The sequence below is a fragment of the Sinohyriopsis cumingii genome, chromosome 1 (assembly GCF_028554795.1).
Source record: "Sinohyriopsis cumingii isolate HCF-2022 chromosome 1, ASM2855479v2, whole genome shotgun sequence".
Lineage (NCBI taxonomy): Eukaryota > Metazoa > Mollusca > Bivalvia > Unionida > Unionidae > Sinohyriopsis > Sinohyriopsis cumingii.
The window spans coordinates 178,294,332-178,316,546 of NC_142961.1; the positions used below are offsets into that span (position 1 = coordinate 178,294,332).

The 22,215-nt window shown below is 33.9% G+C and overlaps 2 protein-coding genes across 3 annotated transcripts in view; one reads left to right on the forward strand and one right to left on the reverse strand.

The window, feature by feature from the left end:
• The window catches only part of LOC149808460 (ribosomal RNA processing protein 36 homolog), a 32,856-nt gene extending 12,093 nt beyond the window's left edge, over positions 1–20,763 (reverse strand). The window contains exons 1-7 of one of the 2 annotated variants that reach the window (XM_089977617.1): positions 20,748–20,763; positions 16,900–17,000; positions 15,351–15,848; positions 11,483–11,498; positions 9,744–9,804; positions 4,628–4,720; positions 3,247–3,313 (exon numbers count right to left, since the gene is read on the reverse strand). In XM_089977617.1, coding sequence (XP_089833743.1) covers positions 3,247–3,313; positions 4,628–4,720; positions 9,744–9,804; positions 11,483–11,498; positions 15,351–15,848; positions 16,900–16,905 — 741 coding nt within the window. In that variant the 5' untranslated portion in view covers positions 16,906–17,000; positions 20,748–20,763. The other variant, XM_089977626.1, reaches the window with a different exon arrangement.
• Positions 20,764–20,910: 147 nt separating this feature from the next.
• The window catches only part of LOC149808461 (ribosome quality control complex subunit NEMF-like), a 94,404-nt gene continuing 93,099 nt past the window's right edge, over positions 20,911–22,215 (forward strand). The window contains exon 1 of the mRNA XM_089977628.1: positions 20,911–21,061. Coding sequence (XP_089833754.1) covers positions 21,006–21,061 — 56 coding nt within the window. The 5' untranslated portion in view covers positions 20,911–21,005. The remainder of the gene's footprint in view (positions 21,062–22,215) is intronic.

Below are 22,215 nucleotides of genomic sequence, written 5' to 3' on the forward strand. Positions count from 1 at the left end.
GAAAATACTATGCTGGAACTGTTTAACATTGCTCTTTGAACAGAAACAATTTGTAAGAGTTGATATTCAAGTTAGATTAAAAACACAATCAGTGGTTAAAAAATGGGGTGGGTGGATGTGAAAACAACAACTGAAGAAAAATCCAAGTATATTTTCCATTTTTCTGCATGTTTGGCTGAAATGATGGGCAATGGGGTAAGTTATTTCACTTGAAATTCTGAATTTATTATATAACTTTAAATGAACTTAATCATGTGTTTGGCGCAGGTATTTTACTCCCAGAAGCAGAATGCTGATTTGTCTGATTTCTTATAACCATACTCTCAAATGAGGCTGGAACTACTTTTTCCTTATGGTAACATTCTCTGCAGACAATTTTTATCATCAAGTTCCAATAATCTATCCAATCCTGCTGTAAAATAACTGTCAAGAATAAAGCTGTCATTCTCAATCAGAGCCTCTCCAACCAGAGACAGTGCAACCACTATCTGCCTAGCCTCACAAAGAATCTTTCATAGTCACTCATCTAGTAAAATCTACTGTCACGCAAATTTTACTACTACACAATAACTGTAAATCAAATGTATATTTTGTGTTATTAACAGAGCTCAGTGAAAATGAGTAACATTGTGTTGTTTATAAAACTGCAATGTTCATGCACATATCTGCTGATCAAAATGTAACTGGGTTCATAATTCATTCAGAGATGTTGAACCCAACTGGCTGTATAGTATATAATTGGTGTATCCAATAAAGTTGACTATCCTTCCAATTAATGGTACTAGTGAGCTCTGGATGATTTCTATTATCTGATACTGAACACACTTTATGTTGTTGTCAGGCTGGTTCATTGCCTTTATTCCTGAAAATAGTTTGCTATTATCTGATACTGAACACACTTTATGTTGTTGTCAGGTTGGTTCATTGCCTTTATTCCTGAAAATAGTTTGCTATTATCTGATACTGAACACACTTTATGTTGTTGTCAGGCTGGTTCATTGCCTTTATTCCTGAAAATAGTTTGCTATTATCTGATACTGAACACACTTTATGTTGTTGTCAGGCTGGTTCATTGCCTTTATTCCCGAAAATAGTTTGCTATTTTTTGTAGTTTTACAAATTTTTATAAGGGGTTAATAAGTAGTAGCAAGCATTCGGAATTTTGGAATTTTTCCGAAACCAGATTGTCGTTTACTCTTCTTGATAAATCTCGCATCTTTTCTAATCACTGTGACTGTGGAAGAGCTGAAAAAAAGCACTGATGCACTTCCATGGGGACTCATTGGGCTCTCTGTGGATTTGGGATCTATCAGAGGGTTGCTTTCACTTCAGTTAAATGGAAACCCAAAGAAGGTAATGCCTGATAGGATGTGGATGCATACCCTCCCAACTGCTGGTGTGTTCTAGTCATTCCTGGTCCCTGACCAGTTTTGAGATCTTTGTAACTAATCAGAGGGAAATTGTCTTTTTTAGTCATTTTTTTGAACTCATCACTGTGTCTGTTTGGTGAGAATTTTATATACCCCTAAGCTGCTGGTGCTGCCAATCATTTATATTGTCATGACCTATTATTGCAGCCATTGTACTTGTTTATGGACTACACTGATTTAGCAGTTTCAAATCACATAATTGTCATGCAGTCAGGGTTTGGCTTTAGTAGCGTTAGAAACATGAAAACAGAAATATAAAAGTAGGGGTAAATATGAAGTGACAAGAAAACTCTTCTGAAATGTATATTTTTAATAATTACAAGTGATGTTTATTCTATATTATGTACACTGTTATGTATGTTTGTAAGTTTCAAAATCTTTTTATTTTTTAAATTTCATTATATGTCAAAACAATGTAGTTTTGTTTACTAGGAACTCATACTTTTCCAGAAAATAGTTTGACCGTAACTGTTCATTTTGTAAGCACTTATAGCTGACCTACCTTAGTTCCGGACCTTAATTCAAAATTAGTAACAGTCATGTGAACAAGTTTTTTAAAAAGTTTATTTTTATTGTGGGAATAATAAGGCTGAGATTGAGGCTGTGATGGATACGTGACCCTCGATTTGTAAATAGATTTTAGTGAAGTAAATGACTTTTTTTTTATTCTCGGAGTAAAATGATTGATTCTTATCAAGGTCACACAGGGGCTATGTGATTTTTTTATAAGTATACATGATGATGTGACCCTTACTGTTTTACACAATATTTAAGTTTTAAACCATTGTTTTAGAGAAATAATCTCAGTCGGGCTTCTAAACACTGGGATGTAAAGGTGTTTCTTTTGTTGTGTCATTTCGGGAATTACATTTTAATGTTTATTTGAATTATTTGGATTCTAAAAGAGTAATTTATTTCTCTGGAAATATTTTGAGTGCTCATACAGAATTCTTGAACAAAGACATTTCTTAAAAATTTTGGATTTGATTCTTAAAATCATAAGTTCTTATTTTTCACTTTCATGGTATTTTTCCAGTGAAATAAATTATTTGTTAAATTTTTCAAAGCTTGTTGTTTTCACTCTTTCTTGTGTTGCTGTTTATTTGACCCTAAACACGTAACAATATAAACACAGTTTATGTTTGTATTGCTAAATATTAAACTGCCATGCTATAGTTTTTTTTGTGTCCGCCAGGGTATCATAATGAGATCAATAAACAAACAAATTGTAATGTCATTGAACAGAACCTTTAATGGCATATCTAGTACCCAAAATGGGGGTAAATTGTCTCGACTAGCATGACCGATAATATGGCTGCACTGGCAGCATCAGTGGTTTAGGGGTGTTTAAACTTCTCACCCACAACACATGGTGACCAGCTGAAACACTGACTCAACAGGACCAATTCCCTCTGATGTGTTACGAAGATAACAAAACCAGTCAAGGACCGGGGATTTATAATTCATGATTAAATTCACATTAAAAAGTTGAAATGTTTAGCAATTTGTTTAGTTTTTCAGTTATGTATCATGATTTTATGAAACTATCTGAAAATTGATAGATATGTAAAATAAAAATATCATTACCAAAGTAATTCCACCAGGTCCTGTTGTCAGCATCAGCCTGGTAAAGATCTGATGCAGATAAGTCAATGTGATCTAGTTATCAATAACTATGCTAATAATATACATGTATCCACGCTATCAGTTTGTCCATATTGAGACCTTGTGTAAAGTAAATATTACTGTACTTTGTACAAGTAAAGAAAGGTATGATTAGATTTTAAAAAATTAAAATTCTCTTCATTTTTCTAACCTTTTTCTTCACTGGCATGATCTGCCTAACTCTGGGAACATGAATCTTTGAGGACATTTCCATGGGTCTGAAAAACACATTATATTCTGAATACATGTCTTATTTAGACCTGCATAGAGACATGATGTCTGGCTACAATGACATCTGCACAAATCTTGAATCAATAAATTAATAAAGTCAAGGGCTGATTAAAGAACTGATTATTTTGTCACTTATAAAATGAGTGATAATTGATGAACAGCTCTAAAACAGCCACCCATATCCACACATATTACAATCGCCATGATAAATTACCTTTAAGATACTCTCTATGAATTTGATATTTTAATTCACTAAGCATGCAAAAATGTGCAAAGACGTAAATTGCAAAACTTAAAAGTGTCCCAAAAACACATTTTCTGGCCAGTGAATGCCATTATTATCATGTAGCAGTCTGCTTATACAGGTGAGATAGGAATTCAGAGCAAAACTGTGAATAACCTTACAACATATATTTTACTACTGTAATAGCGACAGATTCAAAAGATATGTGACTTTCAAAAGCTGTAACACAGCAATGTAACATGATTAACAATCTCAAACACACGTATGCCACTGATGTTGAGATGTCATCGCTGTTAGAAAAGGGATATCTATGTTTCATGATTCACAGGCAAGACAACAAAATAATAATCCTTTAACACTTTAACATGTAAGTAATTAAGTGCTCAATGAAATGTTGTTATTTCTCACAGCTAATGATTATATCATAACTTTATATGGGATTTTATTTTTCATTGATACAGTTGTTCACTGTGACTCTTGCAGGTACCACAAGAGTGATGATGAGGGAACAATTAATAACTTTGCATAATATAATCTCAAATGACAAGAAAACAATTTTTGTGATAAATATGAAATATAAGTACTCTAAATAAAAAGGCATTCATGATAGATTTCATTACACGGGGGAAAATTTAGCATAGAAGTCTTTCTATGGACTATTTGTACTTGATGGAGTAGAGGTATGAATACAAACTTAAGAAATTTTTGTAGTATGGCTCTCATTCGTTATAACATGGAAATCAACAACTATAAACCACATTATGTATTGAACAGCAGTATAAATAGAATGGTTAAAAATTTGAAAATATAAACTGTCTGTGTGACTGTGTGTAATTAACAAAATGGTATTCAAACATATTGTAATAACACATTAGTTGGCACCATAATTGTAAACCTCATTATGTATCAAACACAGAAGAATGAGAATGTTTGAAAATTAAATCCCAAACCATGTTCTATTCAAGAATGTTATAACAAAGGACAGTTGAATATATATTTTCATTTGTCTTTCATAATGCTTAATATAGGTAGGAATCATTTTTCTCCCCAAATTTACCTGTTCTTATTTTCACGTTTGAATTTCTTGTTTGGCTTGGAAGTTTTAGTCACTGCAGATTTCAATTTGCTGCCATACATCAGTTGATTAAATCTGAAATATGTATGACAAGAAGAAAATACAAGATGCATGACAAAATGAATCTGATTTAATGCATCACATCAACTGCAGATAAGTTCTTATTTTAAGATATGTAAATTAGGTCAAGAAGTCAGAATGTATTGTTATTTGTTTCAACTTGAATGACCGTAGACCTATAGGCCACACAAGGAATATTGATTTCACATTTGGTGCATTTGGGCAAACCAGATTTTCAAACAAGTACAATTTTCTCAGCTTAAGAACTCACATCATCTCTTAAGTGGAGGTGAACAAGAACAAAGATGGCAAAACATGCTGATTGTGATTTACCATGTTTGATGTCTGAAATAAACTCTTAGAATTGTAAGGATCACTACACCAAAAAACATCAGAACATAAACTTGGCCTTTGGGTAAAATACCAAATGAGATCACCCAAACATGGCCACTGAAAATATTATTTTCAAGGGAAATAACTCCATCAGAAGGCGGTAGGGTGGGAGTGAAACAAACCTGATCCACAAGAAGGCACATAATCCTATATGACACATGTCAGCGGTACCTGCAAATCAAGCAGTATAAAAAATATTGTCAAATTTGATGTCAGACTGCCATGATTTGTATACAATTAAAAGCCATTAATGCCAGAATGCTTTCTGTACAAATTTGGTCAGATTCTGTTGAGTAGTGTCTGAAAAGAAGTTTTTTTTTTATACAGGATTTTCCACTTTTAGTAATGGTGAAATATATACATGTAATGGTAAATTGGCATAATTTGCATAAATTTGAAAGCCTTGTTACTTGAGTATTCTGTGTCAGATTTGGTAAATTTCTGCTGAACAGTTTCTTGGAAGAAAACTTTTAAAGTTTTTTTCTATTTTTAGTAACAGTAGCCATGTTTTATTTTTTATTTGCACCATTTCTAAAAAATTTGAAACCCTTTGATGCCAGGATGCTTTCTGACAAATTTAGTCAAATTCTGTTGAGCAGTGTTTTGAAAAGAAATTGACAATGGATTGGTATCATATGTACAAAATTGAAAGCCATCAATGCAAAGGTGCTTTCTTTTTTATTTACGCAAATTATTCTGAGCTGTTTTTTGAGAAGAAGCTGTTTAAAGGTTTTCAGTAATGATGGACATATTTTATGGTGGACTGACAACATATAAACAATTTTAAAGACCTTCATGCCAGGGTGATTCTCATCAAAATATTTCAAATTCTGTTGTGCTGCTTTTGTGAAGTCATTTTAAGATTTTTAAAAAATAATTAATGTTGACTATATCTAATGGCAGACTGTCATCATTTAACAAATATAAAACATAAGCATGATGCAAGGATGCCTTCTTTCAAAATCTGGCCAAATCTGATTCAGTGACTTCGCTTATAAATAATAGCAATTCTTAGTAGATGACAGTTATTGCAAGACAGACACAGAACCCTACCATAAGTTAACTTGACCTTACCACTAGATGAATTAAGATCTAGTTCATGGTGATTGATACATACAAATTTCTTCAGAATTTAAAGTTATATAGTTTTGTCCAAGAAAGTCTGATTATACAAATTTGACGAGTTCTACGAATCTGATGCAAGTTCTGCAAATCTGACTCGAGTTCTACAAATCTGACTCTAGTTCTGTAAACTATGTGAAAACCATTCTGATTTTGAACTTTCCATATTTGTTTGGAGATTATAAACCTCTCCATTCCTGTATAACTCATAAGCTCACTTGTAACACAATAAGAACAATTAATCACACATTTTTGTAAGTTGACACTACAATGACAATGTGATACCGTTTTACAAAAGTCTAATTATATTGAACATTGAATAATCATACATTCTGACTGTTAAATACCAATTTATCATGTCAAATTATTGGGAAATAAAGAGAAATAATGTATGAACATATCAGTATATGAACAGTGATATTAATACTAATGGGCAGGATACTTATAATAGTGCCAGTGTTCCCCTTTATCAACATTTATGCATCAATTCACAATTTCTGCAGCATGCTTTTCTGATGTAATTTGACCCCCAGTCCTGACACCAAGGCCATTTTTTTTTAAAACTTTCCGTCTTACACCCTTAGGGTGTAAAATCATGATAAAATAAGCAGTTATAAATAACTCCATTTACTTGGCAACTATTTGCTTTCTTTATTTTGATAACTATTCTGGTCAAAATGGTCGTCTGACACAATGACACACAGGGCGATTAAGGTATACAGCATATTGTACTAAATGTGAAAAATCTGAGTATAAGCATTGGATGGCCTAACTTATTAAAATCGCACAATGTAGAAATTCCAAAGTCTATGCCATTGGCAAATCTGTGGATTGTTCTTCAAACTTTGCAGTGGTATAATGTATGCATTTTGGTCTCTTGAATTCTTTGATCTGTTTTCTTTTTGATCTGGATATAGTGATCTAGAACTGTGCAGCTACTATGTGCTGTGTTAATTAATACAAACACTATAGAAATTTAAGTTGAGTGATATTGCTATCATGTGCTATGGCAATTTTGTAAATTTGTCTCTGTTGTTTTATAGTTTATAGTTCTAGCTAAAAAGCTTTAATTTGTATTTGCTTATGATGGATACAAATACAGTTGATCCACCTTGATTGCAGGAGGCAGTGAGTTCGAACCCTGGCCAAGTCATACCAAAGACTTATAAAAATGGTACTCGCAGCTGCCTCACTAAGCACTCAACATTACGAGGTTAGTGTTACGACTGGTCGGCCTGGTGTCAGGATAATGTGACTGGGTGGGACATCATGCTATGTGTCTGTTGCATTATTCCTTAGTGCCAGACATTATTATAAACTGCCACACTATAGACATCATAGTGCTGCGACTGAAAAATTGTTAAAGCTATGTTAAAAATCCAATTCACACACATGATCCTTAAAGGGAGGCAACTCCAACTTTACCAATGCACCAAATGGTGATGACTGCACAACTTGATCTATATTAAAAAAAGTCCATCATCAGATTTATTTTAATTTACTTTATTACATCTTATTTTAATTTACTTCATAACATCTTATTTTAATTTATGTTATAACTTGTCATAATGATTAATCTTTAAAGCCATTGTCAAATATTTGTGATGGACAATGGAGATTATAATTCTAATGCATCAAGGAAAATTGCTCGCATGTTTCCCCTGACACTTTTCCAAACTTTAGTCTCCCAGCTTCTTTTACCCCTTGCTTATGGCCTGGTTAATGTATATGGAACCCATGAGGGAGAGGTTTATAATGTTACTTGAATGCAATGCAAATACAAGACAGTAATACATTACTTTCAACTTATTCAATATATTCTAAATTAAACTATGTTTACAATTCTACTTGAGTTACATAAAAAATCCAGAGCATATTTTCATGCAGAAACTAAGTTCTGACAGTCATCTTAACAAAATGTAGACCCCTTTATTAACAAAAGTTTGTTTTGTGCAATTTGTTTTCGTTACATTTTTAAATTTCAATCTTACCTACCAACTGTGAAAACCATTAAGAAATCAAACACACAAAAAAAAAACTATTCTTCTCTGATACAAAAATCTGTTCTAAAATAATTATCAATCCTGGAACAAAGGCTTTATTGGGTGAAATTCACAGGCTTTTAGCAATCTCTATTCTTATAATGGTGTGGTACTAACAGAGATGCATATAATCTTGATGATACTATGAGGAAAAGATTCCAAGAAAATAGCTTAAAACACAAAATTTACCAAAAAGTCAATGCGTACAAAATATGGGTCACAGTGATTAACTTTTATGGTAGCACTCCTCAAAATGCATCCTTTCACCAAGTTTCATAATTCCTTATGTAACAGCATTTACAGTGTGCAAAAAACAGCCCGACCTAAATGAAAAAAGCTTAACCAAGAATGTGTATTTAATACACATGCATGTAAAATGTTATCCCCTCAGATTATTCCCAGTGATTAATTGCTACAAAACTCAATCCAAAAGAATTGTAGGATCTTAGAAGAAAGTCCGAGATTCAGTGAGGCTCTACACATGTATGTGCTATTATGTGTGTGGGTGGTACATATGTATATATTATGTGGGTGGGTGGTACATATGTATATGCTATTATGTGTGTGGGTGGTACATATGTATATGCTATTATGTGGGTGGGTGGTACATATGTATATGCTATTATGTGTGTGGGTAGTACATATGTATATGCTATTATGTGTGTGGGTAGTACATATGTATATACCATTATGCGTGTGGGTAGTACATATGTATATGCTATTATGTGTGTGGGTAGTACATATGTATATGTTATTATGTGTATGTGTGTGGGTAGACCATATGTATATATTATTATGTGTGTGGGTAGTACATATGTATATTATGTGTTTGGGTGGTACATATGTATATGCTATTATGTGTGTGGGTAGTACATATGTATATGCTATTACGTGTGTGGGTGGTACATATGTATATGCTATTATGTGTGTGGGTAGTAAATATGTATATGCTATTATGTGTGTGGGTAGTACATATGTATATGGTATTATGTGTATGGGTAGTACATATGTATATGCTATTATGTGTGTGGGTAGTACATATGTATATGGTATTATGTGTGCGAGTAGTACATATGTATATGATATTATGTGTGTGGGTGGTACATATGTATATGGTATCATGTGTGTGGGTAGTACATATGTATATGGTATTATGTGTGTGGGTAGTACATATGTATATGGTATTATGTGTGTGGGTGGTACATATGTATATGGTATCATGTGTGTGGGTAGTACATATGTATATGCTATTATGTGTGTGGGTGGTACATATGTATATGGTATTATGTGTGTGGGTAGTACATATGTATATGGTATTATGTGTATGGGGAGTACATATGTATATGATATTATGTGTGTGGGTAGTAAATATGTATATGCTATTATGTGTGTGGGTAGTACATATGTATATGCTATTACGTGTGTGGGAAGTACAATAGTTCTTTTCTACTTCCAGGAGGAGAGCTGATGATGACACTTACACTTTCAGCCCAATCTTTTCCTTGACTTTCAGCAGTTCCTCAAAAGAAAGACTGGACAGCTCTGTTAACAGTAAAAACAGTTCTACATTAATATATGTATGTCTGAAATATTTTCTTCTTCAATGACAATAATACTCAATAAAAAGAATTTCAAGATTAGCTTAACCTCCAATTTCTTGTGCAGATGAATCGAGTATAACATAAAAAGAAAATATTTAAACTTTAAAAATAAGTAATTACATGCTTGAATGACGAGAAATTTAGATAACAGTGAGACTCATGAATACAATTATATTTTTTCCATAAATTTTCCCCAAAATTCTGAAAATAAATATACCTGGTTCTTCTTACATAGTTTCAAACATACACGATGACAACCAGAACAATTTGGTTTGAAAAGCAGACAAGGATATTTCTAATTTTGGACATCGTCAAGAGATGATTTAATATACTAGTGCAATCCAAGGAATGATTTCAAAAGTAAAATTTCTTTCTTTGATTATATTTACCCAATCATAATATATTCCTTCTACTACCTTGCAAATCCTGTCTTCCCAAGCCCCACCAAGAAATCACATGCCTGTCTTTTGGTTTGTTTTTATGCTAAAAGTTCTACGATACTGCCTGCTTACCAAGACAAAGATCTGATAAGAAAGATCTCATAACCCATTGAGAGAGGGACTGGCATCATATACCATAATTCATCAGATGCCACTGAATGAATGAATGAATGGATGATGGATGGATGGATGACTATTTGGTGTAGGAATATAGCAGTGGTCCAAGATATGGGATTTGCAATTTTCACCATACGACTTAATGGCTAAATGTGTCACAAGTCCATTGGACCTCCTGACTTTCCAAGGAAAAATGTTCATATGCAGTCTCTGAGCTGTCACTTCAATGAATGTAAAATGTCGATAGAGATTATTGCTTAAGACTGTTGCAATCTATCTTACCTGAAGTGTACTTCTGTTTTGCTGTGTACAAGACAGTTAGTACTAATATTAGTACCCTTACTCGTACCTCGTGGACAACAAATCAAGTTGAGGCTACGACATCGTAGCTACAAGACAGTCAGACTGGGACATCGTATATGTGAGTGTGTGCTATGCTTGCCTCTGGATTTGAGCACCAGTCCACATAATTTTGTCTTACTTATTGTAATATAGAAATACCAGTCTTTGACTTGAAGCATTATTCAGCAATATTTAAAATACCCGTGCATACTGTGTAACTGGTACTCAAATCATAAGGTCGAATTAGCTTCTGACAAGAACACTGAAACACAAACACTAGATAGATCAAGTGACCCTACTACTATGTTGCACAGAGGATCCCAGTGACAGGAGACACTGTGTCCCCCACCCTCCAAATTTTGGGGACATGCAACGTTTTAGTGGGGCAAAGAAAAATGATAATGCACTAGCAGTCAAAATGAGATAATCTTGCTTGCTTCGACAGTTTTTCCATTTTAATTTTGTTGTCTGCACTGTAATATATTTTTCTGAGACTTACATTACTGCAAGAAATGTTTAATTGTGTGTTCAAATTACTTATGAAAATGTAACATGTTTGAATATCAGGTTAACATGAAATGAGATGCACAATAGTATTGTCTGTTCCAGATCCTTCTCTCACGTAACTTTAGGTAACACTCATTTTCTACCAGCATTATCATAAAACAGGTATGTCTAGCAGTAAACAAAACATTATGTAACTGGAAAAAGACTACTCACCTTCCTTCAAGGCTATCTGAAACATGAAAAAAAATTTGTAATGAAACAGACCATTGAGAAAAAAGAATGCATACAATTAGGCAGGGATGGTGATGGCTTTAAAGAATGTTGCCATTTTCATAATACCATATTATCCATCTATCTTGACACCCTTGGGACCAAATTAATATTGTCAACATAAGCGGGTGTTTAGATGAGGGGGCTCAAAATAAATTGAAATTCACAAACAAGTGAAATTTATAAGAGATTACCTGTCATCAGTGACTAGAATTTACACAGAGAAAAAAAATTGGAAATTTTGATTAAATGAAGAGTAGTCTGAAATACACTTGTATACTGACAACTTACATTTGTGTAGTACACTCCACAAAGTCAGACTTTACTTACTCTGATGTCTTTTCTCTAATAAATTAAAATTCTCACAAAGAAATGGACCTGTTTTCATTGGCCTACATTTCAGTTGGCTCGAAAGCGACGAAAGCTGGGAATGCCGAAATTGGGTTAAGCTGAAATACTATTCTTTAATGAAATGAATAAAAATATATTATGCCTTTTGGAATTGTAAGCAATGTATCATTTCATTCAAGAAATATATCCCCAACATGAACTTACTTGAACACACTTCAGCATACCTCGACTGCCATCACAGTTCCACAAATTCAAATGTATGTCAATGGAACATGAAAATTTGGTAGTGTCAGACTTTAATTCAACAGAGATAAAAACAGCACAATAAGTATATTAATTACATTTCAATTTGTGGAAGAATATCTATATGGGCTGTCAAGTGTGTGCAATATACCTGAATCTTTGACTACTCAGTCCAATGTCAACCGACATTGGAACACACTCTACAAGGCCATTATTTTGGTAGTAAGATGTAGCACTAAAACATAAATAACATGTAATACGTCTTACATGTAGGACTAGTATCATGACTATTTAGGTTATATTACAGCACAGAGTACTAAGGCCAGACATGTGATACATGTAGGACTAGTAGCATAACTATTTAGGTTATATTACAGCACAGAGTACTAAGGCCAGACATGTGATACATGTAGGACTAGTAGCATGACTATTTAGGTTATATTACAGCACAGAGTACTAAGGCCAGCATAAGCGGATTATCATGATATAACAATGCCATGTTAGGATGGTTTGTCAATATGAACATAGGATTTGTTTATGTAACAATAGATTCCAGAGCAATTTTATATCCAAGTTTGTGGCTTCCTGTCAAGGTACCTTTGAAGTTCCCAACTCCAAACCCAAGACTGTATAAACAATTTTTAACAGCCGAAACTGTTGTTGCCAAAAAGATTGCCAGATGGTATATTCTGTTGCCAATAAGGATTTTTTTTTTGCAATTTGCAACATTGCCGAAGCCCAGCGCAATCCCCGTGTTTGGGTAAAAATTCAAACCATATGTTATAATTATAGCATTAGAGTGGCATAGGGTGATCTGAAGATTAAAAAGGAGAATATTTTCAAAGTTGTATATGCCTATTGCTTGTACCTCTACTACTACAATTACTAAGGTAAATAATGACGATGATAATATTGCCATTAAAAAATATAATGATTTAAAGTATTTTATTACAACAGAGCATAAGCTTATTTGTTTTTTGCCATTTATACTTGTCTACAGATTGATCTGAAATGCAAACTGCACTGATCCAGATCTGACATTGCATACTGCACCAGCAAGTCTGGGTTTATGCAGTTTGTTATGAGTCATCAGTAAAGTAAACAACAAAGACCTTAATTGGGCAATGCAATATGCAGTGTCAGATCTAAAGCTGTGCTGATTAATCGACCATACTCATAATCAGGCCAATTATTAGAACAATCAGTATTGGCAGAAATAATCAATACCGATGTAAACAAATTTCCAAAATATAAATTCAATCATAACATTCATCTTGACATGGCTTGAATTTTAAATCAGAATTATATAGTGGAAATTAAGGAATAAGCATCTGATTTGGGGGGTTAAATAAAAGACAATATATTCTTAAAAGTAAATACTTTTTAACACACATGCTGTAAACTACCGCTGACTGTCTGCACACAACAAATTATCAATCCCATTCATGCACTCATCCCAATCACAGCAGCCAACCAGCCAATGAGGCCTCATGCGGCTGTTGAACTTCCATTATATACATTAGCAAATAGCTAATGAGATTATTAGCTAGCGAAATTTCCAACTACTGTGAAACTATGACATACTATAGTTACTCTGTTCTTTAGCCAGTCCTGCAATGCTGCTAATCAACAAATAGCGGTCGCACGCTGAAGCAACTGAATGCTGACATAAAAATATTATGCAGCATTGATACTGGCATGTCAGCGCCAGCGACGTTACCCCTGGGTACCCCAGCTGCTGAGCTGCTTCAGCATGTGACTAGCAGCGTGGTGCATGCATCCATCCAGCCACATGGACAACTTAGTAGTAACTTACTTGATTTAAAACATTATTTCAAGAGTGAATCGATTGGATTATTGACTAGCAATTGTACCCTATTAAATATACTACCAAGCCTATGCATAATGTCAAACTTGAAACACTCAAGTTTAGTCTGGAATTACTTCAAAGTAAATGCAGTCGATGAGTCCAAAGCAAATTGCACACTTTGCAAAATATGCATTTCCAGAGGTGGAAAAGATTCTAAAACCTATACAATATCAAATCTTTTCCAGCACTTGTGCTGCAAGTACATTGTCGAACATGGCCATTTTCTGGCAGATAAAAAAGAAAAGGATGCTGAGCAGTTAACCTCAGAAGCTGCAGCAACTCCTCGTACTCTGACTACTGACGCCATGCTGGAAAGGAAGCAGCCACTTGCATTGACGACCATAGAGCTATTAGTTGGCACAAAGCTATTGCAGAGTTCATGGCAGTAGACGTGCAACCATTTTCTGTTGTTAAAGACATTGGATTTTCATGTCTGATGGCCATGGCAGAACCGCACTATGAAATTCCAGAAGACATATATGGCTGGTGGAATGCTCACAGGTTTCAGTTCCCGTACTTGTCAAAATTAGCTAGATGCTATTTGTCTGCACCAGCTTCAAGCATTCTCAGCTAGCAGCTGTTTAGTGGCATAAGCCAGATTTTTTCGGATCATCATGGATCGTTACTTGCAGAGAAGGGAGAAATGTTACTGTTGCTTAAATACAACCTACCCCAACTAGGATTTCATTATTAGATGCAGCCAGTGTACAGTGATGTCTAACTTTAGTCTTAAAGCATGCATATTATTAATTTTAATTGTTACTGGGCTATCGTTATTAACATTTTTTTTAGTCATTTACTGAAATCTAGTTATGGTGACCTGCATCATTCAACATAAGTTAAAAGACTAGCTTAATACATTTTCATTCATTTATATCTTGAATTGGCAAACCATAAGTTTTATCAGTGTTAGTTTTAAAGTTTTTCAAGTTTTTATGTTTGTGTGATCGTTGTTTTCTATAAATAACAATGTACTTTTTATCCGGTTTCTGTTTGTTTTTGTATAGAAGTTCAAATTCACTTGCTGCAAAAACAACCTTGTTATAACTCACACGGCAAAATACCTGCTTGCATTAAACTAATAGGTTTACGTTTCTGAATCAGTCATTGTTATAAAACAAACAATAATGAAATAATCGATCTTATAATCGGTATTGGCAATTTTAATAATCGGATATACGCAATATCGGCATAATTGGCAAAAAGTGGCATCAACACAGCTTTAGTCAGATCTGGGTCTATGTTGTTGCAGTTGGACCTATCTTTTTAAGGAGTATATATGGTAAATTCCCAAGAGATGCAATAGATCTTATATATTGTAGCTAAATTTGCTTTTTGTTTACTCACATATTCCCTGTCTACATCACTATCTTCTTCGCCTCTGTCTTTGTCATGTTCTGACCCTGACTCATCATAAGCTCTGCTTGATTTTCCACCAATGGCTGATTCATCTGACCTTCTATTTTCTTCTTTCTTTTGGGTCTTTGTTACCATTCCTTTGTTCTCCACACATGGCTTAATTTCCTGATCTGAATTAGAGTCACTATTACCTAAATAACTATCTGACTGTTCATCCTCTAAATATGTTGTAGGCAACATCTCATGTTCAAAAGAGTGGTCTCTACTTAGTTTCTTTTTTATTTTCTTTGCTTGCTCTGCAGTTTTAAATGATGTTTCTTTATCATCATATCCATCTATTATTTGTGTTGCTTTCCTCTTCCTTTTTATTTTGACTTCCTCAGAAGTTAGTTTAGATTTTTTTGCATTTGATGCTTTAGATATAGTGTTAAATAAGCTGAAAGACTGTCCTTCTGAATCTGACATTGTGATTGCGCTTGGAAGACTCTGAAACAAGAAAATAAAAATCTTCTGAAATGTGAAAAATCTATGTTGAGTGTCAGATGATCCAATAATCATTTGTACATTTGTTCATTATTGTAACATTTGTTTCCATAAGACACCACACTGACTGCATGTTAATCCCTTCCTCAGAACTTACTGATCTCATCCAAAATTACACCACTTTTTCCAAACACAAATTCAACATTGTGATAAACATGGGAATGATATTTAAACTTATTCATTTCCTTCCTTGTTAAACATGGCAACTGCAACAGCTGAACTTCAACAAACAATGATTCTTTTTGTGGAAGATAATACTTTGCTCCAAGATCCCTGATACATGGAATACTGTGTCTCATCATAGTTCTACAGCTACAGACTGTTAAATAATGATTTGTTAAAAAAATTCAGTTTGAATTTAATAACTGACAACTGCAAAAATACAACAGTACACTAAACTCAAACACCATTTTACTAAAAGCAGAGACACCAATAAATCAGAGCAAATTGTACAACACCTGGAACTATAATATAGTGGTACATGTAGTATTATTACAGAAATCCTCAATGAAAGGAACCTCAGTGTAAAACAGTCCCCTTCATAATGAAGGTACAGTTATTTCATTACTTAATACTAATAATATGTATAAAATGCTTAAATAAAACCTGATATCTCCTTTAAAGTGGTCCGCTTTTATGGCTACCGTAAATTGCACTTTAGTGAGGGAGTAACTGAACCAAAATTATCTATAATTAATATGCTTCAAGAATTTTGCTGTCTATATGTAATCTTTGCATGTTAACATTTTTAATCAATCTAGTTGTTGTCAATTGATATAAAAAAAACAACCAGCTTGAATAAAGATGTGTGGGATTTTTTCTTCTACTTGCTCCTTGTAAAGAATGGTTGTTGTTGTTGTAGGGTTTAAAGCCATTTTGCAGCACATGATAGGCTATACATGGTGGCCAGTATTAATGGTGGAGGAAGAACCCAGGAAAATTCCAGAAAGAAACACCGACCCATGAGAAGCTACCGGCAAGCTTTCTCACATACCCACATTAGCCAAATCTGAGACTTGAACCCACGCAGACAGAGGTGAGATGGCAGTGATCTGTAACGGAGAGATCTTTAGACCACTCGGCCACTCGGGGCCCCTGTAAAGAATGGTGTTTAAAAGACTCATTTCAAGGCAGATGATAGAAATTAATGTCTGGTAAAATCAAATGGTTGGTAAGAAAGACAGAAGGTGTAGAAATTGGAATTTTCATCCAAAGTTTTGGTTGGCAGATGGTATTAAGCAAAGGTAGGTATATCAGCTGCAGACCGCATGTGTCAAATTGTTGAAATGTGAAAAATTAATAAGTTATGACAGTTTTCGCACTCGAGCATTAATTTAAAAAGATCTCTTATTGGACAGCGTCAGAGCATGCTGCGATGCTGATTATGCCTTACTTAAAAGAAAGAAACTACCAGACATTTTACTGTGGCTAATCCTTTAAGGAAATGCTATTATCTTGCTGAAGAGTCCTTTCAAATCATTTTAAAAAGTTTATTATCAATAAGAATCATATCAAATCAATAAGATGAGATGATATGAGATTAATTTTACAGTCTGCATGATTTAAAATGATTTAATGTAAGCTCTAATCTACCGACATGACAAAAACAATAAAGGCATAAAAACAAAAATGATTTGCAAGACCACAGCATAATACAGAAATTGGACAAAACACACAGCACATAACATAAAATATAACCAAGCTAAGCATTTGAATAAGGCATAATAAAAGTGGATTTATTCAGGTAACTAAAAATGAGGATAATCCAAAGGATGCATGAAAAAAAACAAAAGACACTAAAAGCATTCTGTGATGCAAGTTATGCCTTACATAAACAGAAATGAGGGAACTTCATGATATATGTGACATGGGCAGTAAATCAAATGGGTAACACAAGATTAGTTATCATGATTGCAGTCGACTGAGGGTGGGGGTATTTACAGATATTATATTTAAGGTCTTGACCTTTCCAGGATAAAATTATTCATCTAAATGAATTATCATTTTATTGATCTCTAAAGCGACTGGTAACTCTTTCCATATAATGGCAGCTGCATATCCAAAAGAGTTTATTCCACATGTTGAAGATTTAGTTCCTGAGGTGTAGGTATATCAGCTGCAGACCACATGTGTCAAATTGTTGAAATATGAAAAATTAATAAGTTCATGACCAGGGATAGTCCTGGCTTTTAAAAAGCTGCCGCCCAAAAAATCGCCAACCTCAATATTTTGTCGCCAATTATCAAAAAGTGTCGCCAGAACAAGTAGTGTACATTTTTTCAAGTGTTAATTTAGTCTGTTAATGTAACAGGCAATGAAAATTACAAAAGATGAGTTAGTTAATACTCTAATTACAACAAGCATTAACAAAAGGTTACAAAGTGTTGCATGAAGATCCGTCGCGATTTTAGGGCTGCCCACTTGTTGAATGCAGTTTTAAAGTCTAATTTTTCACATCTGTACATGCTGATTCTCATTAAATTCTCGAGAGATGAGATGCAGAGTTTATTTCTGATGTCAGTTTTTATGAGGTTCATCTTACTGAATCCACATTCACAGTCTACAGTGCTGACAGGTGACACCAGTAGTCTCTCAGCAGCTCCCCCCCCACCTTATGGCTAGCTTCACAAAGCTTGTAGTGAATTGCTTCCTAAATCCCAAGAATGATCACTGAATGCTGTATAAATTTTCTCGACAAGCAAAATAGGATCTCCATTCCCACGAATGAAACTTACATGAGACAACACCTGGCAATATTGGACCGTATATATAAGCATAAATTCACACCCAATTTAGGGATTCTTTCACTCCTGTATTTTGAGAAATAAATAATTATTATTAATTATGCAAAACTGTCTTTTTTTTGCTATTTCTTGTTGCGGAGTTTAAGTCTCTGCAGCTGTAACACGGATTGATGGCAAAAGGAAAAGATCAATGAGTAAAATGCTGCACTGGCGACAGATATAATTGTGATTGAGATTTTTTCCATTTGCTTTGTATTTATACGCAGTAGTCGGTACTTCAAAGGTTATCAGTTTTCTATGAAGGTTCGGCAAAACTATTGTATTGGTATATGTCAACAACAACAAAAAAACAACTGAAGGATTAGCCATTCAATTAATTGTATCTGTTCTATTCGCGTCTTCAGAAGTCGGTCAGTTGTAGGTATAGTTCGGTAGCATGATTGACTGTATCACAGCATACAGTACTCAGCCCAGATGTCAGCATAAGCAGATTATGATGTAACAATGCATGGTAAAGATGGGGTTGTCAATATGAACAAAGGATTGTTTGTGTAACAGATTGATTCCAATGCATTGCTTAGTCAAGTTTGTGGCTTCCTTTCATTCTCCCTTTTAATTTATCCAGTCCAAATCCATGATTGTATGTACAAATTAAATAACCAAAAAGTCTGTCACCAAAAAAATCGCCAGATGGGATATTTTTGTTGCCAATAAGGAAAAAAAATCGCAATTTGCGACATTGGCGAAGCCCAGGACGATCCCTGCATGACAGTTTTCACACTCTAGCATAATTTAAAAAGATCTCTTATTGGACAAATTATTAATAAAACAAGAGTTTATTGTCTAAACTTGTATTTGTTGTTTTTAAAATGTCAAATCACTGAGACATTTGGGAGTGCCCTTATTCTGAATTTTAAGTCACTAAAGCCATAGTCCTAAGACAGGGTTGATATTTTTGCCTTAAGTAAGAGTGTATGATATCTGCTTGTGCAATTATCACATAAATCTCAGAGCACATGCTTGTATTTTTTTGAGTTTAGTAGTGTCACAGCAGAAATGCCTGACTATGGGATAGAAGTGAAATTGGATAGGACAAATGTCAGTTTGTTCAGTCTAATTCAGTGTTATCATCAGCACAGTTATATAAATATCCATATTTAATACAATAAAAATTATCATTGATGATAACAATAATGGTTTGACCCTTGAAGAACCCCTGCATCTTAATTTGTTCTGATTTGACAGATAGCTCTAAGAGACCTACAGTACCATCTGATATATCATAAGCCATTAGCATGTGAAGAGAATATACTGAGGAAGACAGTCCAGTTGCTGACATGTAGATGCCAAACTATACCAATAAAATCATTTTTAAATTTTTATTTAAATGGTTGAAATATATTGATTTAAAAAGAAATGCACTGTTTTTGTAACAGGTAATTGGGGTTTTCATAACTGACCTAGATGGTGTTGTATCATTACATTACCAGATCAGGGTGCAAAAAAATAATGGAACAATAAAACGTTGTTACAAGTAAAGCTCCATATTCGCCAAAATTTTACATACTTTTCATCAGATTGCCCAGATAGGACCGTGTAGCCCATTTTATCCATTACTAAATTTAAAAATATTATTAGCCTTGCTGAATATGAGCAAATATATCCTGTATCCAAACAAAATCTGTTGGCACGCTCAACTGACGATCAGGAATAGGACTTATGCAGAACGGAAAAATTATTAGTAAAACAACATAGCTGAATTCGAACATTGTTCCCATCATCGAGTTAATAGGCATTGCAGGCACATAGCTAAATGGAATCGTCATGTAAATATTATGGCGTCTCTCAATACACTCTAAGCATCTGTTGCTAGCATTTTTGACAAATGTAAGAACACATGTTAGAAAAACAATCAATTTGCTGTATATTTTTCCATAATGGATGATAACTGTTACTGTTCGGAATATTGTTTTCTGATTGCTCTAAAAGTGATCTGGACCGTTTAATCATGCAGGCAGTCATACAATTACTTTCCATAGGTTAGAAAATTAAAATATTGTTTTGACCAATGCATAGATGGAGCAAAAATTAAACATACCTGATACGACGATAAATATGAATATATGTGTACCACGTGTGTTGTGTGTTTACATCCGGTTATACCCACAAGGACAAAAAGAGCAATAAATGTAATCTTTAATTTGATTGGTTTATATTAACTTTTGTCCTCGAGTTTAACCAATCATAATTTCTCACACAATTTGGATAGTGACTTCCTTAATGATCTCAAATTGTTAATCTACGTTTCTTGTGTTTTTCTTGGAATTTGTTCATCACATACAAAACAGAAAACAAGATGAAGAGTCGGTTTAGTACTATTGACATTGCGTCCATCATTAAGGAACTCATTGGGTAATCATAAATTGAACTGAATGTCTTGGTCTTAATCTTCATTACGATTTCGTAATCAGGTGTTAGATTCACCACACGAGTCTGACGTTTTATCAATAAAGTACGGCAAAACCTCTGACAACATGAAATCACCTTTCATGTTGTCAGAGGTTTCGCCGTACTTTATTGATAAAACGTCAGACTCATGTGGATTCACACACCACAGCGGTACTGGAAGAGAATACATGTCAAATGAGCTTGGGGGAGGGGATAATTTAATGAGACAGTTTCTAATATGGGCACGCAATTGGCAATGTTTTCATACATCCATACTCGTAGTCGTAGTACACATATTTTAAACCAGTGCTTTATTCTTTACTTCATGGATCCATATTGGTAGCAGAATAGCCAAAATACCGATTCAACGTAAAATCCTGATTCAAAATAGAATAGCACTCAGTAGAAACCCACTTTGAAGGACCCTGTATCTGTGTCTAGATCTAAATTCAGATTAGTCCTACAATGTAAGACCTTGACCCAGACATTTATTTTGTGGGCATCAAACTTAGAATATCAGGGTTGAGGTCTTCCATTGTAAGACTACATTAAGATAGGCCAGTGAAAAAAGATGACTTGCAGGACACTCTTTGGACCATGAGCCAAAACATAAACAGTGGATGCCATTTGTTTGTAACCAGTTCTTTTACAAAAGTTATAACTTATAATTATGGTGTAGATCTTTTACATTTTATATACAAAAGTTATCAGAGGAATTATATATCTTAGCATAAATATCAACCAGATACAGAGGAGTCAGCCAATATTAAATGTGATACTATTTCTCATCTCTTTTAACATGGATGTCTTCTTAGTAAGAGCCATACATTCTTCTAAATATTCCAAAACTTAAAGCATATTATATGTAAAATGATTGTGTATTTAGATTAATACAGTGGGTTGTTTTCATGTATGTCATGATTGAGTACGCAAATACCCACAGTGCAATGTGCATGCACCTTACACTGCCATTTTGAGTCCTTAACAAACCATTGTCAACATTAATCCTGCATACTGAAGATAATCGATTTAACTATCGATAAGGACATTTACTTCATTGAAATGATACATAGATTATACTTGAAATTAAGTGCCCTATAGCATGAAAATAAAAATAA